The sequence below is a fragment of the Pseudoliparis swirei genome, chromosome 4, assembly GCF_029220125.1.
Source record: "Pseudoliparis swirei isolate HS2019 ecotype Mariana Trench chromosome 4, NWPU_hadal_v1, whole genome shotgun sequence".
NCBI classification, from domain to species: Eukaryota; Metazoa; Chordata; class Actinopteri; order Perciformes; family Liparidae; genus Pseudoliparis; species Pseudoliparis swirei.
In genome coordinates, this window is record NC_079391.1 from 8,287,708 (window position 1) to 8,309,414 (window position 21,707).

At 45.6% G+C, this 21,707-nt stretch overlaps 1 protein-coding gene across 1 annotated transcript in view; it reads left to right on the forward strand.

Annotated features, from left to right (window-relative positions):
- Window positions 1–21,707, forward strand: part of spata17 (spermatogenesis associated 17) — a 44,538-nt gene that overhangs the window by 14,176 nt on the left and 8,655 nt on the right. Inside the window, exons 7-9 of the mRNA XM_056412921.1 lie at window positions 2,593–2,835; window positions 6,268–6,416; window positions 7,053–7,161. Of these exons, the coding sequence (XP_056268896.1) occupies window positions 2,593–2,835; window positions 6,268–6,416; window positions 7,053–7,149 (489 nt within the window). The 3' untranslated portion in view covers window positions 7,150–7,161. The remainder of the gene's footprint in view (window positions 1–2,592; window positions 2,836–6,267; window positions 6,417–7,052; window positions 7,162–21,707) is intronic.

The window sequence follows — 21,707 nt, forward strand, 5'->3', positions numbered from 1 at the left end:
CTCTCTCTCTCTCTCTAGCTCTTGCTCGCTCTCTCCGTCGTGCCCGTGCGCCACTAGCGTCGTCATATCTGGCTCGCTACCTACTTCCTGCAGGTCTCCCATATTCACCGAGAGACACAACTTCTCTATTCTCTATTTGTCAGATCAGGTTTGACTCTCCAAACATTTTGGATCAGTTCTATATCCATTGTGTTTGTTGTTTTTATAATTGTATGTAACAATAACATGTATATCATGAATAACCAAGAAGGAAAGAGTGCAAGAAGAAAAGTTTGCGTGCTCTTCCCCGCCCTCTGTCCATTTCTTTACCCCTCTCTCTCTCTCTCTGCATATGGCATGGGACTCTCTCCCTTCGTAGCTCTGACCTTGTCAGCAGTGAATAGATGGCTCTCCTGCACAGTTCATCCTTCCTCACTTCTCGGACCCCCAGCCCACACACATACACACACACACACACATGCTCGCACACACACACACACACACACACATGCTCGCACACACAGCTTACCAAAAGGCCCCAAGTCCCCGTGACAGAGACAGAGATGGTGTGTTCCTGGGGTCAACATCATTGCTCTTCCCGTAGCTAGGTTGGTACTTTTGGGCTTGTCTATGTTTGTGTGTGTGTGTGTGTCTACGTGTGTGTGTATGCATGTTTGTGTGTGTGTATTTAAGAGTGGCGAGAATTCTGTTTGTGTTTGTGTGTCTTCTGACTTCTGTCCCTTCCTGTTTTAGTGTGTACACTGATCCCTAATGAATGTCCTACACTGATACTGAAGACTAAAGCAAATTCATTCAATACACAGAGAATCCTGACAGTGAGGCATTTTACTTTATTGTAAGAATAACTTTGAGCGTCCATTGTGTTCAGTCAACACACGCCGATATGCTGACATATACAATAATTTGTACTTTTCTAGAATTTTAAAATGGTCTGGAAGAAAATTAAATCCCCAAAATTTTGGAAACGTCATGGAAATGTTGTTATATTAATATGTTCATTTACACAGTTTGATTAACATAATAAATATTTATTTCATATTTATTCTTTTAATCAAACTTTTCTCTCATTAATCTGTGTCATTTTCTCGTGTATACACCGACATTTCACAAAATGTTTGTTTATGTGAATTTGGTTTAAAGTCATGGAAAGGTCATGGAAAGGTCATGGAAATCCATTGGTCAACATGTGTATGAACCCCGCATGTAACAATATTAACCATCGCCTGTCGTCACTATACATTTGATCCATGTATTTCGATGAACGAGTGCTTCTGCTAACTAGAGTGATGAAACAAATAAAAATGCACTAGCACAAACGAACTGCACCAAGACGGAGACCCAGCAGGTACAACTGTTCTCCAGTTGTGTTTACAACCAAAGCTTAAAGAAATGAGTCAGTGGAGTTGAATTCATTCATCTCTCTCTCTCTCTGAAACACTTGACATTTACAATCAAAAGTACTCACAATGTGATAATGAAACATTTACTAATTAACCCAGTCTGTTAATATGTTATTTAAAAATAAAAATAAAGAGTGCGGTTTTGGGTCGATATAGTAGGAGCCAATTCCCACTTATGCCCTTTCTCTCTCTCTCTCCTCTCTCTTCGTTGTCCCAGTCTTTTTTGAGTGGCCTAAATAGCAAGCGGTGTTATTAGCATATAGAGTAGATACAGAGTCCTCCAACTCAAAGCTTTGGTCTGGTAATTAACACTCAGGCAAAAGGATCACTGTGATTTGAATAATTATGACTGAGGCCGTCTGTGGCAAATCTCTACCCACTTCAGAACAGGGGAGGCAAAGTTTTGTGTACGTGTACATGTGTGTGTGTGTGTGTGTTGTTTTTGTGAACAACTAGACTCAAGTCTTGTATAATGCCACATTTGACACGGATGCAGCGCGGCTGTCTGTGTCGTAATGTGTTGTTATCTATGTATCTGTGTCAAGTGCAGCGCTGAGTTGTTCTGGACCAATATTTAACCTGGCCAGAGCTTTTCGGTTGGCCAAGAGCCAATGTGGATGCATTGGAGTCAGTGGACTTCTACAACTGGTGTGAGCAGGGACATTTTTTTAAAGTTTGCGTATGAAGGGCATTAGAAGGTGAAACTTTAATGAAAAAAACACAGAAAAAAGTTGTCAACAAAAGTGATGAACTCTAAATATTGCCCCGTAATATCTTAAATGACTAACAGTTGCTGGTTTAATTTTAAGCGGTCCTAAGAGGAGGCCGTTCTTTTATTTGATGGTCCCCCTGATATACAAAATCACAAAAAAAATTCCAAACTCCAAATGGATTTTCATACATTATAGTGTTTGGGGAGTGAAACACCCGGGAGAACACCGTGGCGCCTCAAAACCCAACAAGTATAAACCAACTAATAATTTTACAACTGCAATGCCCTTGGTTTGACTCCGAGTGGGGACCCCTGCTGCATGTCATGTGTTCGTCTCTTCCATGATGTTTTCAGTAACAACACACTGTGGTTTGCAAATAAAATGCGTCGCGAAATGTATGCGTCACATCACATTGCTCACATTGATACACTCTCTCTCTCTCTCTCTCTCTCTCTCTCGTGCTCCCTCTCTCCCCTTAGTGCCCTGGGGTCTTCAACTCTCCATTTAGGCCCGCCCCCCATGAGATGGAACTACTGCTGCGGCAGGTCAAGTACCAGGCCCCCACCAGGCTGTCCCGCGGGGTCGGGGCTTGTCCCTCGGGCATCGCTGCCCCAACAGCCCCGAGTCTCCCTGGGACTCTTCCATCCCCATGGATTGAAACCACGGGAACCTCCTGCTCCTCCAGGCCTATTCTGCCCCCCATTGCCATCAAGAAACAGCAGGTGAGAAGGTACAAGCTCGAGCCGTGACATCCGTGAGCAGGTGGAGGCCCGAGCAGCTGAACAATGTAATGGGAATATGAAAGAAGACTGTAAGGGGGGAAGAATGAGTAGAAGAAGAAGGAATAAAGCAATAGAGCATGCACAAGAGGTGGAAGAGTAATCATTTTTACAAAGTGTCATACTAATTATTAAATACCCCCAACATCCCCTTCTTGTCTCAATTGAGATGGCTCTTGATGAAAGCAGAGATCCTTTAAAAGTCCTTTTAAAGAAGAATTACATCATTAAAACATGGCAGACAGCTCTCCTGGGGGCGACTGCAGAGAGCCGCTTAGTGTCTGTAATTCAGTGATAACTATACGTGCGACTGTGTGGCTACATGTTACTGTCAAAGGTGTGTGTGTGTGTGTGTGTGTGTGTGTGCCGCAGCGTGGGGAGAGGTATCCAAAGTGTGTCCCGTGGGCAGCTCTCATGTGTGTTCCTCATCAATTCACTGTGGCGTGTCCACTGTGTCATGTATTTGTACATTTACTTAAATGCCATTTTGTATCTTTGGGGATCTTCGTGTTGCCATATTGAACAAGAAAAAGAAACCCTCATGAACACAGTCTTGATATGCCATTTTTTTTTATTTATTACATTTCATTTAAAAGGGACCATGGACAGGTAAAACATAAATGTCACCATTTGATGCACTTTACCAGATTGTAGCTATGCAGCTAATTTGCATCTGTCGTCCCTTGACAGACCATAATAAACACAAAACAATAACAAACAATACAGGATAAGACGCACTACAACAGTATATGTGGTAAGAAGAACACACAATACACACAATGCGAAGCCACAGCACATTAAAAGTAACAAGTACATACAAGTAAAAGTAAGTAATAAAAACCATTAAAAGTAATACGAGTCATAATAATGTTGCTCAATGAGTACAGCGCTGACCAGCTTTCAACTGATCTTTTAACATTATTTTTAAAAGTGCTGATAGAGCTGCAGCACTTCACCACGTGACTCACACGTTCCCATCGTCCAGCTGTGACGTGTTTTGTGCGCGTGTCTTTGGACGCATGTTGATGATTCGACGAGGAGCCATTTCACCATTTGTGTTATTTACGCTCTGTGGCTCTTTACGGGCAAAGCGCTTTCCCTATTATTAGTTTCTAGAAATGTAAAACATAAGTGAGCAGAAATGAGGCGTGGATCCGTCTCTTTTTATTAGCTGCACTACACACACACACACTCAGACATGTCTCCGAGCTCGCTGTAGTTAGGGCGAGTTCATTAATGATGTCAGGAAGGTCTCCCGGACACGGAGACGAATAAATCACACGTCTATATTTACGTGTGTGTCGTTCTCGGTCTCTGCCTTCCTTTTGTTTCTCTGTTTTAAGTGTGTGTTTGTGTGATTAGTGCGGGAAGTCCCCCTTTCTAGATTGTTGTACTCACCCCGCCGACCCCCCTCCCCGGTGTGATAACTATCTAGTGGTGATGGATAAGGTTGAGGTGCTGGCTGTGGAAGTGGTCAGGCCAGGCCACCGATCCCGTGGCGATAGGAGCAAGGACAGGGTCCCCCCGTCCCTCCCTCTATCTCTCCCCCCGTCATCCTCCCTCCTTTTTTTTTTTTTAACACTAACAACAACTGAAGGTCATCTTAAACAAAGCAACAACATTTAAGTTAATCTGCACGGCACAAAGTTTAACGTCCCCATCACAAAAGAGCGTATGCACTTCTACAAGTGACACACTCATGTTTAGAGGTTGCATTTTGTTATTCTTCATAACCAGACATCTCAAAATGATTAAATATGTTTAGTGGATATATCATTGCATGTATAATTGCCAACATTCCACTCTTATAATACTAATGGATAGTGGATACATACTATTTCATAATCCATTCTTAATGCTGTTAAATAAACAGCATTAAGAGTTGAAATTGAAGAATATTGCGTTTCTCTAACACATTTGCTGCTGAACAAATAGAGCGATTAATTTTTTTCTGTGTGATAACTTTTGTATTTACTTGTTAGGACAGGCACCGCGCTATTAAATATAATTTCAAGTGTATTCAATATATTTCGTACGAGAGCATCGTGTCGTCTCTGGAAGAGAGGGGGAAGTAAGGTTGTTCCTAAAAAACAAAATGTCTTTGTCTTTGTAACTTTGATATGTCAGATATGTTGATATGTCAGCAGACATCAGAAACCCATCGCTCCAGGGGAGGAGCCACAATGTCAAGAAGATGTACAAGGAATACGAATGACGGACAGCTGTTTTTAAGTTGAACTGACTTCTTGTAAGATTTAGACCCGAAGATTTAAATGGAAGTTGAAAGAGAAAGAAAAATCAGTGTAACGGATCCCCGTAGCCTATATCAATCGGCGTGAGACTTTACTGCTGGTGAACTTCTTTATTTCCTTTCTTTCGTTGTATAATCATGAACCAAAACTCTTGAATAAATACCACCTTGTCACCACCGTAAGAGCATTAGCCTCATACGGGTCCATTAAAACTATGAAAACTTTATATCAAATGCGCATCTGTTCCTTAACACTTAGCCGTACCGTCAAGTTTGTATATTAACATAAAATAAAGGTGCGCTTCCTTTTAACATTTCAAAATAAAAGTCATATTTAGCTCAAAGCGGAAGTAGATTAAAACATATACAAAATCATTAAACAATACAATATAAAAAGGCATACATCAAAACCAATAAAGCAGATACAAAATAAGGCAATCGACACAAAACAATAAACCTTTTAAGGGGTTATTTACAATCAGGATCTATATTCATGCACCTGCATTCCACGCAGTTGGAAGATTAAATTAAAGATAGTGATTGTTATTTAATGCTCTAGGTTTTTATCTGGCCAATGGTATTGGTTTCACACATTGATCACAAAGGTAGATTTCAGTGTTTTTTCTAAGGCTTCAATGCTGTGAAAAAAAATATAGAATAAAGCATATTATAACTTTAAATAGGGGAAGATACAACTTTATTAAACTAATAGTGTCTCCTAATCGGACTATATGTGCAGCTCAGTGCATGTTTTCCACTCTTTTCGCCATCTCGTTCACACTTTGGAGCTCACTCTCCTCGCTCTGTATCTCTCACTTTTACTCTGGCATGATTGGTCTCCTGGTTTCCTCTCTCTCTCTCTCTCTCTTGCATGATTGACTGATTTTCCCTTTGACACCTTTTTCCTCCCTCCTTCTCTGATTCTCTCTTGGTTCGCTGTGTCACAGGAGGAGAGATGAAGGGGATTGGCCTCTGGTTTTTAGCTGTAAGCCATCACTACCTGTGAGAGAGGGATCAGAGAGAGAGAGAGAGGCTGGGCTTTCAGACAGAAAGAAACTATGATCATTATCTCATTCGTGTGTGTGTGTGTGTGTGTGTCTGTGCGTGTGTTGTGATTATGCCAGGTTCTGTTCAGAGAGCCAGGGGAAGTCTGGGAGCAGCGTGTGCATTGTCCTGACCTGACGTTGCGCCTCCAGACCTCCTACACACACCTGGAGGAGGCCCAGAATCGGCTTCGACAACGCGACTCCAAAGGAATCCCCGCTGGCACATTGTGAGTCTGCTGCGCACATGCATAATACACACAAAAACAAACTCACAAATGCATTTGACTTCAAAGGCATTCTCATATATAATCACACACGTGAAATATGTGTTTTGAAAGAAGGTTTGTCATTATACACGCTTTTGAATCATGTAACGTTAAGTAGCAAATGGACACATCCTTGATATGCAATCTGATGGATGTATACCAGGACATTATGTTACGACTGCTTCAGAACGGGTTCATAACTAACTGTTCCTGCCTTATTTCAAGGTTTGTGTGTCTTTGCTAAAAAACTTAGCTCCAACCTCATTACGTGTGTGTGTGTGTGCGTGTGTGTGTGTGTGTGTGTGTGTGTGTGCTGTTATTAACCCTCCTTTGATTTGTCTCAAAACAGTTGGTTTTCTTGCCAATCCAAGTCTTTAGTTCAATTAAATAACTATTCAGCATTTATTTATGCTGAAGAGTTATATCTAATTGTTTCCTCTGTGTTTTGTGTTTTGCTTAATTTTCTGCATTATCGATTCATGCTCAACCTAATCGCTGTTTTATATTTATAACAACTCTTCATACTAACCTGAGCCGAACTGCAAATTTCATGACATTACATTTTTAAAAGTTGTTTCTCTTTTTTTCGCCAACCAGAGGAACAGGAAGTATGCTCCACCGTCTGAGCCAAAGCAGAAACTCCTCGACTCAGCCAGCCAACTCCAAGAGCTTCAGATTGTCTTTTACATACTAACCGCAAGAGAAGGTAGGTTGAAAACCACAAACACAAACATCATTATATCTTTGTATTATTATCATCATTTAGTTATTGGGTATACCTTCACCTACTAAACCTACTATGAGCCTAAAGTAAGTCATCTTTGGAGACTACACACCACTTAACCGTTACCTTAACCTTAAGCTGATGAATGCTTCTACTGGAAAGCACTTCAAACAAACAATAACATATAATATATATTACCCATTTACAGAAAAGAGTGTCGACTTTCAGCTTGAATCCAATGGATACAACAAAACTATCCCATTAACCGTTTGGGAATTAAAACCATTTTTACACAGTCCCTCACATTTTTAGAGACTCCAAAGTAATTGGACCATTATTGAAGGCACGTGTGGCCTGTTCCCTCATTATTTCATGAGAAATTAGGCAAATCTAAGATTCTGGGGATGATTCAAAATGTTGAATTAGCATTTGGTTGCTGGTCCAGGGAACACTCATCATGAGGAACAAAGAGGTGTCACTGGTTACACTAAAGAACAGAAAACATCTAAATAAGCCTGATCATGTTTAGATGAAGATTCTTTAGAAGATGAAACCAAGATTAACTTGTGTCAGAATGATGGAAAGAGAAATCTTTAGAGAAGGAAAGGAACGGCTCCTGATCCAAAGTAAACCACATCATCTGGTATGGTGGAGGCAGTGGCATGGGCTTGTATGGACCTGGATCACTCGTGTGACACATTGATGATGTCACAGTTGATAGAAGTAGCAGGATGAGATTTTGAGGTGACTGCAAATTATTAAAAATAATCATTATATTCACTATTATGTCAGTTTGTCCAATCACTTATGAACCTCTGTAAATGTGAGCTACTGTGTAACCAATGGCTGTAATTCCTAAACAGTTGAATCCATATTTGTGTTATATCCATTGAAATTGAGCTTAAAGTCTCCACTTCAACCACATATCGACAGCTTTATCAACCCCCTGGTAAACTCCGGGCTAGAACTGGACCATTGAGCCACATCAGACGGCACTTCCTCAACCCGTACAGACGGATGGCAGCCACTGGTTTATCCTTGGGTTTGGGTCTAAAAGGTATTCTCCTCTAAAAGAAAAGCGAAAAAGAGAGACGCCGTACAGCCTAACCCTTTCAACTTGAGTTGCACATATTTGTCAAAAGTGACAGCAATTTAATAAATCGCCACTCTTCATCACACACATATGCACATCCACCCACACACATACACACAATTCCCAGTTATGCCCTCCACTGACCCCTCTCCATGTATACGTAAATGAGGTGTGTGTGCGTGTGTGTGTGTGTGTGTGTGTGAGAGAGTATAAGTATATAAGAGAGAGAATGTATGTGCGTGGGCCCTGCGGTCTGGTCCAGGCATTAGGTAATTGACTGTGTCTTTGCTCAAGGCCTTTCATGGATCACCGTCCTTTATTAGCTCACTTCCCAGCACGCGCACACACAACGTTCCCAGCAGCTCCACCCCAACCTCTTACCCCCCCACCACCCAGACCCAATTGCCTGGAAACAAGGAGTGAAATGAGAGAGAGAGAGAGAGAGAGAGAGAGAGAGAGAGAGAGAGAGAGACTCAGCCCAGTCGTGTCATACTGCTGTCACTCAGAGCTCATCAGATCTCAGATTTTCCCCTTTCGTCTTTCCGTCTGACGCCCCATCTCTCTGTATCTCTCTCTACCTTTGTTTACTCTCTCTTTCTTCTCTCATCATGTGGTAATTAGTGCATTCGTCCTATCGTTGGCATCACCTCCAGCTACAGCAGCAGCCAGCAGAGCTTCTTGTCACTGCTCAGAGGGCCAATGGAGTGGACAGCTCAACCCTGGTACTCATCTTCTTCATCCCGTGCCCAGCCAGCCTCCCCCAGCCACATTATCGAGCTATGTTATTAAGCAACGCTCCTAATTAGTTTTCAACCCCTTGCCACAGCCCTCTCGCCACATTACCTCGGCCAACTTGTAATCATCACCCTTAGCCTTGCTTGACACAGCCTGAAGCCTCAGTTTTCTCTTCTAGTTCCAGACCATAGTTGTCTGGCTTGACCATCACAGCTCTTGGCAATATGCACACAGCGTACCCAATCCAAGACCTAGCCAATAAGTCCTCAACCTGTATTTACCTTTGGCATCTGTATTACAGTCAGAAAATCTATCAATGCAAATGTGGATTTTACCGGTGGCTGCCCGCATCCGCTTCAAAACATTGGGTCTGGCGTACCGTGCTCTGAACGATATGGTCACACCGTACACCCCGGCACGTTCGCTCCGCTCGGCAACAGCCAATCGACTTGTGACTCCTGCACCTCCAGCTAATCACTCGAAATCCAGACTGTTTGCTGTCCTGGCTCCTCAGTGGTGGAACGAGCTCCCCACTGACATCAGGACAGCAGAAAGTCTCTACATCTTCCGCCGGAGACTGAAAACACATCTTTTCCGACTATATCTGGATTAAAACCCAGATTTGCACTTCAGTGGCACTTAAATAGCTCTTATTGTGGTACTTTTGTAGTTCGACTATGTTGAGGAAATGTTACTTCCTGTATTCTTGTTGTTCTTAGTTTGTACTCTAGGTTGAAATGCACTTATTGTAAGTCGCTTTGGATAAAAGCGTCTGCTAAATGACATGTAATGTAATGTAGCGCAGCGTGTCGAGACCCACGCGTCCACACGTAATCACAGTGCAGTCCCCACCTCTTCAGGGTCCCAATGGCCCCCAGCTTATAGGCCAACAGGGGCTGTGCAGCGGTTGCCCTTTATCCAGCTTCTATGTGACCTTGCCCCAACTTCCCAGTTTCCAGGAGCAGTGTTATCACAGAGAAAAGGGAGGTCAAGTTGAGCGAGCCTGTATGAACGTGTGTCTGATGTTATGGATGCATCGTTGTACTAATGACGTGGTGATGCTGGTAACCTTCACGGGTCAACATGCATCATCTAACGCAGGGGTCGGGAACCTATGGCTCGCGAGCCATACACTACCGTTCAAAAGTTTGGGGTCACTTAGAAATGTCTTTATTTTTCAAAGAAAAGCACTGTTTTTTCAAGAAAGGTAACATTAATCAAAAATACACACTATACATTGTTAATGTGGTAAATGACTATTTTAGGTGGAAACGTCTGGTTTCAAATGAAATATCTCCATAGGTGTATAGAGGCCCATTTCCATCAACTATCACTCCAGTGTTCTAATGGTACATTGTGTTTGCTAATCGCCTTAGAAGACTAATGTCTGATTAGAAAACCCTTGTGCAATTATGTTAGCACAGCTGAAAACAGTTATGCTGGTGATATAAGCTATACAACTGGCCTTCCTTTGAGTTTGAAGTTTGAAGAACAAAATTAATACTTCAAATATTAATCATTATTTCTAACCTTGTCAATGTCTTGACTATATTTTCTATTCAATTTTCAATTCATTGATAAATAAAAGTGAGTTTTCATGGAAGACACGAAATTGTCTGGATGACCCCAAACTTTTGAACGGTAGTGTATATGGCTCTTCCGGTGACGGCATATGGCTCCCAGACAATTTTGAGTTGAAAAAAAAAAAGTTCTCTATCGCGCCAGATTACAGCAGAAGTAATGTAAGGTCCCTTTTCTTAAAGAAGTATTTGTTCTTCTATTAAACTAAACGTCTGTTATTGATTGGATCTAACCAGCAGCATGTCATTTCTGTCTCTACGTGTCGCGTTAATACTTCTCGGCTCGCCGTCTCGCGCGCGCAGAGCTCCGATGCCGGCGCATGCGCGCGCATCGAGCGGAGCAAAGCAAAAGTCACCTGCACCCCCCCCCCCCCCCCCGTAACATCATGCAGCACCAGAAGTCGCATTAAAATAAATTATACGTTAAAAATCCTATGTGGCTCTCAATGAAATATATTTAGAAATATTTGGCTTTTATGGCTCTCCCAGTCAAAAAGGTTCCTGACCCCTGATCTAACCGGACCCTCCTTCAGACCGGGGTCTCTAACGTCCATGGTTCTATAACATACTCAAAGGTTTTTACGCTTCCGCAACAGCAATTATTCATTTCAAATGTAAACATGGGAAAGCCCTCTCTGGCCAATGCTAGTTTTGTGGTTGTGTTAGTCGCCGTGTCACCAGCGGTACTGCCTGTAACCATCGAGGATGGCTGATTAGGAGGCTACGGTGCTTATCAAGTACACTACAGTGAGTGGTCACGTCTGTGTCTGTCGGCGCTCCTCGCATTTCCTTCCCCTCGCATTAGACTGACAGCCGTCACGACTTTCAAAAGCCGGCGTCTGATCGGAACCAACACACACACACCGGAAACACACGATTGCACACACCCTGTTTTCCCGAGCACCTGCACGTAGACGACCACATGCACACACATGAATGCATGCATGTACACAGACCATTGCCGATAGCCACACATATACTTTAATGTTGCAGCGGCATTGTCCTCGTTATCTCCTCTCGCCACAACCCACACTCTGCTTCAAGATGCTCTGGTGTGGCTTCATTATTATCAGAGTTGTGTTGTGGGTGCAAAGCTTCAGGCAACAGGGACAGGAGAAGTGTGTCTACATACACACACACATGGTAGACCACTCTGAATAGCCTCAGCCATAATGTATCATCATGATGCATGCAACTGATGTGTGAGGGATATTTTTAATGGGAACAGTATTCATTAGCAATTAATTCCTAGCCTGAAATAGGCCACGTAGAGACAATGGAATTACGTGGGGCAGCAACTGCATGTCCACCTTTTTTAATGTGTCCGTCTCTGTATGTATTTCTTATGTTATCGCCGTCCATCCATCTCTGCTGCATTAATGTCTCGGTTATTGCGGTGAGAAAGAAAGAACTCTAATTCTCCATAACCATTTTACTGCATGTGTAAAAACGCCGCATCCCCTTCATTTGCACAGCCGTAAAATGTTCCCGCCGCCTGAACTCCTTCCTACTCAGGACCTCAGATTTAGCAATTAACCCAACACTTTGCTTTCATTGCGGTGGCATTTTGCACCGCCAAGCCTGCATACAGAGTAACACTCAGGGCCGGGTGCACACAACATGATGTCCAATGGACAGTCTCAATTACATGACCGGCAATCATATTTCGTCGTGATCTAGGGGAAAGAATGATGTTAAATGTTATTATTTATGGTCACAATTTGTTAGACACAACTTGATCAGATCACAGGTCACTTCAGGGCAATTTCTTTACTTAATCAAAGGTCAAGCTCCTTAAAACTAATAAATACAATCTGTCGATATTCACCATTTTGCCATTGAGTAGGATTTAGAATTGGGTTTAGATTTGTTTCTCAAAGCCTGAATGCAATCTTCAGGCCAACTATGAATCGAGTCCTTTCCACTTAAAAATCTATAGTCCGTTGGGAAAAAAAAAGAAGAAGCAAAACGCCCATGAACCTTTAAAAAGTCTGTTGTCTTATTTTTCGTAAGTGTTTCGTAATCTTTTTGTGTTTTGATCCAATTTTCATTAGTGTTGCCATTTAAATTAATACAATAGGGTTAAGTCGTCATGAAAAGGAAAACGAAAAACTCTCATTGAAAGAAATCTTAAATCCTTAAATCATAGCATGAGGTTAGTGAGACTCTGCAATACAGTAGTATATTATGTTTGGATGTACCATAATGAGAGAAAGAAAATATTACCTGGTTTAAACTTTATTTATTCGTTTTTTACACAATCTTTCGCACACTGTCTGAATATACCAGTCAGAAATATACCGGTCAGAAATGCTGCGTTTTAGTGCCCCCTCGCGTAAACGCCCAGTCCGCTCTGATTGGTCAGCGTCTTTGGCATTCCGCATCTGCACTGTTGCCGTCTTCACAGCAATACTGCAGCCAGAGACTCAGTGTGTATGTCAACCTTACGGAAGTCCTGACGGCTTGTTGACAGGCACCGTTTGTGAATACAGCCTGTGTCTTTTTCTTTAAGAATTGAGCACTTCGATACTGTCAAAGTATTAAAAAATACATGAAAGTCTCACTTTCTACAACACATGAACTTTCAAATAGAATTTTTATTTATTATTGATACATTTAATTGTCAATGTACTAATGTCAGTTTCAATGCATCTAGCAAAGTATGAGTTCTCTAACATTCCAAACCATAATGGTGTTAATACACCAAATTAAAATGTAGAATAATCTATAGTCCCTTTTTTTGTTACTTATTTCCAGCCTGACAAAAAAGAGAATTAAAGATACATCCTGTATAAAATGCGTTGTCATCATGGTTATTCTAAGAAAAGGTTGAGATGGGAGATTGCTTTAGATAGTTTCCTCTCCGTGTTTACATGAAAGCAGGCAGACAAGCCGTAGAAGGATGTCTGTGCTTTTAATGGACCACCTGTCCCTGTGCAGATATGCTCCACTGAACCAAACTGTATGTAGTGTGCTATAATCACTGCTTCTCTCTGTCTCCATCTCCTGCCATCACTCTTTCTTTTCCCCCCCGCTGTCTTGTTTATTTTCACACTTGTTCTCTTTTTCTCTGTCCTCTTCATCTACAGTACCTCGCTGCAACTATTTTTGTATGCCCCCCCCCCCCCCCCTATTTCTTCGCAAACTATGTGTTGTAGGTGTGTGTGCGCTCGCACATAACATGACAGGCCTCTCATACAACAGTGTGTTGGTGATAGAAGTCAACCCTCGCTGCGGAATGCAAATGGGATGGAATGACGGAACGGGGTGTAGACGGACGCGGAGGATGCGGCCGACGGGATGCGTTGACTTGCGCGGTGTGTGTTTTGCATTCGAAAAAAAAGCAGAAGAATACATTTTCTAATCGCAGGTTGAAGTGTGTTTTGATACTCTTACGTTGCCCGTTTCATTTTAAATTAAGTCTTTTTCTCTTGAGGAGTCTTAGTCCATTGTCTCTAAACTCCTTTTATAATAATTGATGATACCTCTCGTCCTTTTATATATTCACCTTTTGTGTACCTTCTTTAGCGGTCTATTGTCTCACCGATTAAACGTCAGTTGGTGATCCAATGTGTACGACGTGAAGGCATGTGTCACCGTGAGTGGTCATTTCAATGCGTGTGTTTGTGATTTGTATACTTTGTTAGGATACACTTGGTAAAAGCCCTGATGTTTATGTGAAAGTCACATCTTTACCAATGCTCTTAGATAGTTTATGTATGCACATGCCCGTGTGTGTCTTATTGCAGGCTCTTATGCTAACCAGCCAGCACAGGGAGTGTGTGCGTGTGTGTGTGTGTGTGTGTGTGTGTGTGTGTGTGTGTGTGTGTGTGTGTGTGTGTGTGTGTGTGTGTGTGTGTGTGTGTGTGTGTGTGCTGGGTTGGCAGTGAGATCTGGAAAAGAGAAGCAATCACAAATACTTAAACCTGCAAATGGCCTTGATGTCCTGTGCTAAGCAGTCTGTGTTGACTGATGAGCCTGTTAACCCTGGCTGAAACAACTCCGGCACAGGGGATGAGACGGCAACGCTGGTCTCCGGCTGTTCCCGGACCATTTTTGCATGGGAATTGTGCATATTTAATCTAAGGTGCAAATACAAGCCCCCCCCCCCCCCTCCCTTTCTCCGTTTCTCATTATCGATGTGTAATAGTGCCCTGAGGCTGAAGGGCCTTAATTCACCAGCCCGTCCTAATCTTACCCTCAGTCACAGCCCCCTCCTTCCCTTACGGCCTGCTCTCTCTACCCAAGTCAGTACGAGTCCCAGTGCTCTTGCCAACATGTGTCTTACCTAGTCCTGTCCTACATATTGTGTTAGCCCTGGGCCAAAGCTGTTTTACCTTTCTAAACAGGCTAAGTGTGAGAACACTGGTGGGGGAGCATTATCTGTAAGACGATACAAATGTGATCCAAGAAGGCCGCTTCAAGTCCACTGTAGGTTTCAGGCTCATCAGAAGACAAAGCACTGCACAGAGGTTTATAAAGATAGGCTTTTACAACACTTGGAAATGATCACAGCCGATATCACTTCATCTTTTGTCACAGTGATCTCGAGCTAACAGTTTGACATTCACATGATTTGCATGACATGAGAGTGCACTCCATCGTACTGGATGACTCCTTCTTCAGCCCCGGTCCGCTACCTTCTATCTCCATGTCGTTTGAGGCACTCATACGTTTTACTTTTAAAATAGGGTTTTGAAAACTTAATTCCAGAAAATACTACCGGGTGTTTTTGTACTCACAATAAAAAAAATTGTGATATTCAAGATGGTTTTCTATAATCTTCTGTACTTCTATACTAAAACAGACAAATGTTGTGAAAAAAAACGTAGTTCTCAGGCTGCATGTCTTTCTCATTCTCTTAAACACGCATTAAATTGACTCTAAAATAAACACTTACAAATCAAATTTTTACTAGAATATGGGTCAAGAAATTTCATAGACACATTTCTCACTTTGTTGTTTACTGCTCCACACAAAGCTCTGGAAGTCCATGAGTATTCATGCTTTAGTTTGTTTACAGTTTCTTTGTGAGCTTCACAATAGTTTATGGGATTTAAAAACGTGAGCAGTGTGGACGCTTGTCCCCCTGACGGACTATCTGGGAAGTAAAGCTGAACCTAACCTGAAAACAATATTAAACTAGAATGGGCACTCGGTAGAGCGCATACCTTCGCATATCACAAGATTGGACATTGAATTATGAACATGTTGGCATTAGTTGCATGCCAATTGGATACAAATGTATCGTGCTATGGTAAAAAAAAGATGTTGACCTTTCCATGACCTTGACCTTTGACCCGATTGATACCAAAATCTAATCAAATGCTCCTCGGATAATAACATATTATTATTATTATTATCATCTAAAATAGTATTTTTAGTGAATGTAGGAAGCGTTAAACAAGATTTTCAGAAACAGTGCCAATGAAAATATTATACCATGTTTATGCCCAAAAAATAGGATACTGCAGGGAATCGAACCCCATCCCAGTAAACCGGGAGTACCATTACCAGTGCTTTTTCTTTTTGAGGCTTGTGTGTTATAATAATTTCTTTCATCATATCTCTTTGCCATGTCTGTCGTCTGGCTGAGAGTTAGTGTTAGCTCCGCCATATTGTTTTTGTGTCTTTGCGAAAGCAGGAGTCTTTCCTAGTGCCTATTTCTATGTGACATAACTCTCTAGCTCATGGGTGGCCAATCAGTCAGAGACTAAGAGCCATGACAAAGTGGTTAGTGTGATTATTATTATTATGGGGAGCAGGACACGGGGAGTTGGGGTCGGCCTGGGGAGTAGGGAGCCGGCGGCGACGGAACACGGGGAGTTGGGATCGGCCGGCGACGGGACACGGGGAGTTGGGGTCGGCCGGCGACGGGACACGGGGAGTTGGGATCAGGCGGGGCGGCGACGGGACACGGGGAGTTGGGGTCGGCCCGGGCGGACATGGGAGCATGGGAGTAGGAGTCGCCGCCGCCGCCCCAACACTGGGAGTCGTGGCGGCGACGGGACACGGGGAGTTGGGGTCGGCTGGCGACGGGACACAGGGAGCAGGAGTCGCTGCCCCGGCCGCGCCCAACTCCTTGGGGAGTCGGCCGGGGCGGCGACAGGACACGGGGAGTTGGGGGCGGCCGGGGCGGACATGGGGAGCAGGAGTCACCGTCCCTGGGGAGTTGTGGGGGCAACGGTACACGGGGAGTTGGGGGCGGCCGGGGCGGCGACAGGACACGTGGAGTTGGGGTCGGCCGGCGACGGGACACAGGGAGCAGGAGTCGCCGCGCCCAATTACCTGGGGAGTCGGCCGGGGCGGCGACAGGACACAGGGAGTTGGGGGCGGCGACAGGACACGGGGAGTTGGGGGCGGCCGGGGCTGCAACGGGACACGGGGAGTTGGGATCGGCCGGGGCGGCGACGGGACACGGGGAGTTGGGGGCGGCCGGGGCTGCAACGGGACACGGGGAGTTGGGATCGGCTGGGGCGGCGACGGGACACGGGGAGTGGGGGGCGGCCGCCGGGGCGTTGACTGAACACGGGGAGTTGGGGTCGGCCGGCGACGGGACACGGGAGCAGGAGTCGCCGCCCGGCCGCGCCCCGTCGCCACCAGCTTAGCCGCCCAACTCACTGGGGAGTCGTGGGGCAACGGGACACAGGAGTTGGGGCGGCGGGCTGCGACAGGACACGGGGAGTTGGGATCGGCCGGCGACGGACACGGGAGTTGGGGCGGCTGGGGCGGCACGGACACGGGAGTTGGGATCGGCCGACGACGGGACACGGGGAGTTGGGGGCGGCTGGGGCGGCAACGGGACACGGGGAGTTGGGATCGGCCGGCCACGGGGCACGGGGAGTTGGGGTGGGCCGGGGCGGCGACGGGACACGGGGAGTTGGGGTCGGCCGACGACGGGACACGGGGAGTTGGGGGCGGCTGGGGCGGCAACGGGACACGGGGAGTTGGGATCGGCCGCGACGGGACACGGGGAGTTGGGATCGGCCGGGGCGGCGACGGGACACGGGGAGTTGGGGTCGGCCGGCGACGGGACACGGGGAGTTGGGGGCGGCCGGGGCTGCAACGGGACACGGGGAGTTGGGATCGGCCGGGGCGGCGACGGGACACGGGGGGTTGGGGGCGGCCGCCGGGGCGTTGACTGAACACGGGAGTTGGGGTCAGCCGCGCGGGACGGGAGCAGGAGTCGCCCGCGCTTAACTCCCGCCCTGTCGCCACCCTGCCGCTCAGCCGCCCCCAACTCACTGGGGAGTCGTGGGGGCAACGGGACACGGGGAGTTGGGGGCGGCCGGGGCGGCGACAGGATACGGGGAGTTGGGATCGGCCGGCGACGGGACACAGGGAGTTGGGGGCGGCTGGGGCGGCAACGGGACACGGGGAGTTGGGATCGGCCGGCGACGGGACACGGGGAGTTGGGATCGGCCGGGGCGACGGGACACGGGGAGTTGGGGTCGGCCGGCGACGGGACACGGGGAGTTGGGGGCGGCCGGGGCTGCAACGGGACACGGGAGTTGGGATCGGCCGGGGCGGCGACGGGACACGGGGAGTTGGGGGCGGCCGCCGGGACGTTGACTGAACACGGGGAGTTGGGGTCGGCCGGCGATGGGACACGGGGAGCAGGAGTCGCCGCCCCGCGCAACTCCCGCCGTCCCGCCTGCCGCCCCAGCCGCCCCCAACTCACTGGGGAGTCGTGGGGGCAACGGGACACGGGGAGTTGGGGGCGGCCGGGGCGGCGACAGGATACGGGGAGTTGGGATCGGCCGGCGACGGGACACGGGGAGTTCGGGGCGGCTGGGCGGACGGGACACGGGAGTTGGGATCGGCCGCGACGGGACACGGGAGTTGGGGCGGCTGGGCGGCACGGGACACGGGAGTGGGGATCGGCCGGGGCGGCGAGGGGACACGGGGAGTTGGGGGCGGCCACCGGGGCGTTGACTGGACACGGGGAGTTGGGCGGCGACGGGCACGGGAGCAGGGATTGGCGTCGACTGTGGCTGGGAAAACATGTCTCACAGTCCATCAGCACTGGGAGTTACGCAAGTTGCCAGCATCTTTGCTTCATCTTCTCCAACTCGGTTACTCTGTCCTGCATCCTTCTCCCGAAGAAACCTAGATTCTTCTTTTTTTGCAAAAGACAGACATCCTCCAGGATCACATTTTGGTATCTAACCTGAATGATCTCATCATTGGAAGAAGCACATCTCTCAGTGAGACTCTGGATCTTCTCCTCCAGTTGGCATACGAGCACCTGATGCTTAACCTTCAGTCTCTCTGACTTTTCTTCTTCAATGGCCACGTTCTTGACACCCTTCTGCTCAAGAGAGTCACACATGTTCTGCCAGGCCTGGTTTCTTATGCTTATGAGCACCTGATGCTCAACATTCAGGGTCTCTAATTCTTTTTTCTGAATGTCCAGGTCTCTGACACTCTTCTCCTCAAGAGCGTTGCACTTGTTCTGCCAGGCCTGGTTGCTCTGGTTTAAGAGCCCCTCATGCTCAACATTCAGGGTCTCTAATTTTATTTTCTGAATGTCCAGGTCTCTGACACTCTTCTCATCAAGAGCATTGCACTTGTTCTGCCAGACCTGGTTGCTCTGGTTTAAGAGCCCCTCATGCTCAACATTCAGGGTCTCTAATTTTATTTTCTGAATGTCCAAATCTCCGACACTCTTCTCCTCAAGAGCTTTGCACTTGTTCTGCCAGGCCTGGTTGCTCTGGTTTAAGAGCCCCTCATGCTCAACATTCAGGGTCTCTAATTTTATTTTCTGAATGTCCAGGTCTCTGACACTCTTCTCCTCAAGAGCGTTGCACTTGTTCTGCCAGGCCTGGTTGCTCTGGTTTAAGAGCCCCTCATGCTCAACATTCAGGGTCTCTAATTTTATTTTCTGAATGTCCAGATCTCCGACACTCTTCTCCTCAAGAGCTTTGCACTTGTTCTGCCAGGCCTGGTTGCTCGGGCTTATCAGCTCTGGCTTATCAGCTATTTTTGGGATTTTTTTAGTGAGACTTTGTATCTTGTCTTTCAGTTGGCTTACATTTACCTTATGTTGAACCTTCAGGTTTTTGATTGCTTTCTGAACGAAGTCGTACCTGTTCTGCCAGACATGGTTGCTCTGGCGTAACAGCTGGCTCTGGCACTTTAGTTGCTCAGAGAGATCGACGTTCTTTTTCACAAGATCAAGTTTTGTACTTTCGCTCTGCTGGAGCTTCAATCTCAGATTGTTGATCTCACCAGTGGAAGAAGCAGATTTCTCAGCGACACTTTGGATTGTCTCCTGCATTTGGCTTGAATGCACCTTCAGTCCCTCTGAATCTTCTGTTCCAACGCCCTGGTCTCTGAAAGTCTTCTCAAAAGCTGTGTTCTTGTTCTGCAAGTCCTTGATCAGCTTCTTCTGGGACTTCAATTCCTCAGAGAATTTGATATTTTTTATCAGCAAATAAGAGTGGTGTTTGCTGCTCTGCTCGAGCTGTGTCGTCAGATCCTGGATTTTCCTAGCATCAGCTCTCTCCAGGTCTTGAGCTGGCTGGAGAAGTTCAACAATTTCCCTTGAAGACATTATGGTGTCTTTTAAGATGTGTGTGTCACTTGAAGAAAAAGTGGTCTTTTAAAAATAAAAGTGGTCTTTTAAAGATTGCGGTGGTCTGTAAAAGACTGTCTGTCAGTAATATCCTGGTTGTGTTGGTCTCTGTCGTGGATCCTACTCTTCTGCAAAAGAAGTGATGAGAAGGAAACAAATCTCTTGGTATTACATTCAAATTGGCCTTGATCTTTCTTTTAATGACGTCACACATGCGTCACTTGAAGCAAACAGCTAAGGGGCGGAGCATTCCATCCCCATGGAAACAACAATGACTACAAACCAAGAAGCACGTCCAAATGCCCGGATGTGATCCGTCCCTTTAACTGTGGATGTGTCGAATGATCCCAGAATGCATTGCGCACCACCAACCCGAAACAATGGCGGAGGGGAAAACATGCAACGGTTTTCTAAATACTGCCGTTGTTGAGTCACGGAATGTAATTTCAGGATGTTTTCAGGCGAGAAGTTAGTAGTCTGAGCATCGATCCTGTGGTTGGCTTGTCGAGATTCAGCCAAATAAAAATAAGCTCCGACGATGTCGGCGGTTGGAGGTCCTGCTCGCGGGACCAGGGAGCCCCGCGGCGCCGGGCGCTCAGCGCTCTGGTGCCCGCCAGCAACAGCCTGATGTCGGCTGGACCTTTTGAAATGACCCGGTGTCCCCGTCGCGGTTTGGAGGATGTAACGAGCTCTTTGCTCTCACTTTATTGTTTATTCACAAGTTAAATCACTTTGACCCAACTTCATATTTTAACTTAATATGAACTACAGTGTTTGACTTTTTACCAAATTGTTTTTAATTATGTCTGTCAATATAAATATCTGCTGCCCATTCAATGCATCGTAAGTCAGTGGCTTACTTGGAAATATACCCATATACTTAACATTATTTTGGACGATGAGAAATCACATCATATGTTTGTTTTTTAATAACATTTTGCTCCACCAATTTGCCTGGATGGACACATGAAATAAAATTATACTGCTATTTTAACACCACACAATAAAGAAACTGGAATCAGAGGGCAGCATTAGTATGAACTATATTGTAGATCAGAACATATGATGGGGTGTGAACATCAGTGGTATCAGTCGTGTTGCTCTGTGGAAAGCAAGCTAATATTGGTCAACACCACAACTTACCATCATATCACTGTCACCAGTCGATGGTTTTCCAAATAAATCTAAAATATTAAATATGTTGATGTTCCAGACATCTCTTCTTTTTCTCCCTGAGCTTTTCAGCTCCACCTTTTGAAAGGATTTCTGTATTATTCGTGACGGTTTGTGTCATGAGGAGATCAAAAGTCACATCTACAGCACAGAGCAGAGTTAAAACATCAAGCAGGTCACATTGCCACTTTCATTTCACTGCACACCCTGTGTGTGTATGTGACAAATAAAACATCTTGAATCTTGAATTTTACACTCAGCCAAACATTAGAGCCGAAACAATTAGTTATTCACTGTGCATCAATTTATAGAAAATTAAATGGGAGATATTATGATCATCGATCAATATTGTTTCGCCAAAATGCAAAAA